At 37.1% G+C, this 1,467-nt stretch overlaps 1 protein-coding gene across 5 annotated transcripts in view; it reads left to right on the top strand.

Annotated features, from left to right (window-relative positions):
* relch (RAB11 binding and LisH domain, coiled-coil and HEAT repeat containing) overlaps nucleotides 1–1,182 on the top strand; it is a 49,504-nt gene extending 48,322 nt beyond the window's left edge. For all 5 annotated transcript variants that reach the window (XM_060861301.1, XM_060861299.1, XM_060861300.1 and 2 more), the window contains exon 29: nucleotides 504–1,182. In XM_060861301.1, the coding sequence (XP_060717284.1) occupies nucleotides 504–624 (121 nt within the window). In that variant the 3' untranslated portion in view covers nucleotides 625–1,182. The remainder of the gene's footprint in view (nucleotides 1–503) is intronic.
* The last annotated feature ends 285 nt before the right edge of the window (nucleotides 1,183–1,467 follow it).

The following is a 1,467-nucleotide window of genomic DNA, read 5'->3' as shown; positions in this document are numbered from 1 at the left end:
CTAACGGGGCATGTCTTGTAGATTGATTGGCATCTCTGAATCGTCTGTAGTGTGTAAAGGAGTGTGTTATTGAGCCCTACAATATTGTCCAGAATGTCCCGTACCTTGTGCCCTGAGTCCCCTTGTGATATGCTCCAGGCTTCCCATAAACCTGTATAGGACAAAGAGCTCTGTATGGAGCTCTCTAGCTTCTATACAAGTAAAAAAACAGCCAGTTATTTATAATTCATATCATACAGATCATTAAACATGATTACGGTGCTTTATTTGCAGCGCTCACTTTTTTTCTTTTGCTCCAATCAAACAGTAAAATCTTTGGCTGCAAATCCGGCACGAGAGACTTCTCATGAAGTTAATCTGGCAAACAGAAACCTAGTTAGAGTCAGGATTTAAGAAAAATCTTCAGTACTAGTACTTAAGTAGTATTAAGTACATATTAGGAAACACGTTTTTTTTTTTTTTTTTTTTCTTCCTGATATTTATATTTGTCTGCTTTGTTTCAGGTCCATGTCCATCGCAGCGAGTCTGGTGGGTGAAGACGCCAAGACCAAGTTCCTGAGTAAGATGGGTCAGCTGACCACATCAGGCGCCATGCTGGCCAACGTTTTCCAGAGAAAGAAGTGAAGCAAGTGCTGCTGGGGAAGTTTCCCATGAGCCTCTGTTGTCTGGGACCTCCTACTTGAAGATGTCGAATGTCTGCCTTTCGTTTCATATCGTTTCGTTCCGTTTTTTTTTTTTTTTTTTTTTTTTTTTTAAAATCATCATCATTATTATTAAATTAAATAGGCTTCGTTTTATATCTTATTTATGTCTTAAATGAAAAAACATCCAAAGAAATTTGCACTGTTTTTTTTTGTTTGTTTGTTTTTGTTTTGTTTTTTTTTGGATATTTTAATTAACATCACTACGTTTCGTTCTTTCGTTCTTTCTTTCTTTCTTTTTAAATTTATTTTTCTTTCTTTCTTTGTTAAATCGATGGTGGAAAAAAGGATTCCTTCCCTGTCTTGCGCTCTTTCATGTGTTGCAGTGTTTTCTATACGTGTGTGTAATGGGTTTCTTTCCCCTTTTGGATATGCTCAAAACAAATAAACAAGTAAATAACTGTATAATACACTGAGAAGGAACATACCTGTATCCTGTATACTGGAAATTGGTGTCATGATTAAAAAAAAAAAAAGAAAAGTGAAGGACTGTTGTGTAGATCTATAAACGTGAACGTGGTGTAAGATACGATATCAGCAGGCAGGTGTTCGAACAATGAACAGCAAACCCTCTCCGTTGGGTTAAACGGCAACAGGTTCAAAGTTCACGAGCCGTTTCTGAGGGCTCTGGCCTGCGGCCTGCCGCGTAAAGACATTCCTTCCGACTTTCAACGATAGATTTGCATATTGTAGTGAATCATTAACATTTAATCCTGATTAGTACATTTGCAGAGTTTTTATTTATTTCTCCCACCCAGGAATATTT

Source organism: Tachysurus vachellii, chromosome 25 (assembly GCF_030014155.1).
Source record: "Tachysurus vachellii isolate PV-2020 chromosome 25, HZAU_Pvac_v1, whole genome shotgun sequence".
NCBI lineage: Eukaryota > Metazoa > Chordata > Actinopteri > Siluriformes > Bagridae > Tachysurus > Tachysurus vachellii.
The sequence above is the reverse complement of the archived record's forward strand: the minus strand, read 5'-3'. Positions and strand labels throughout refer to the sequence as shown.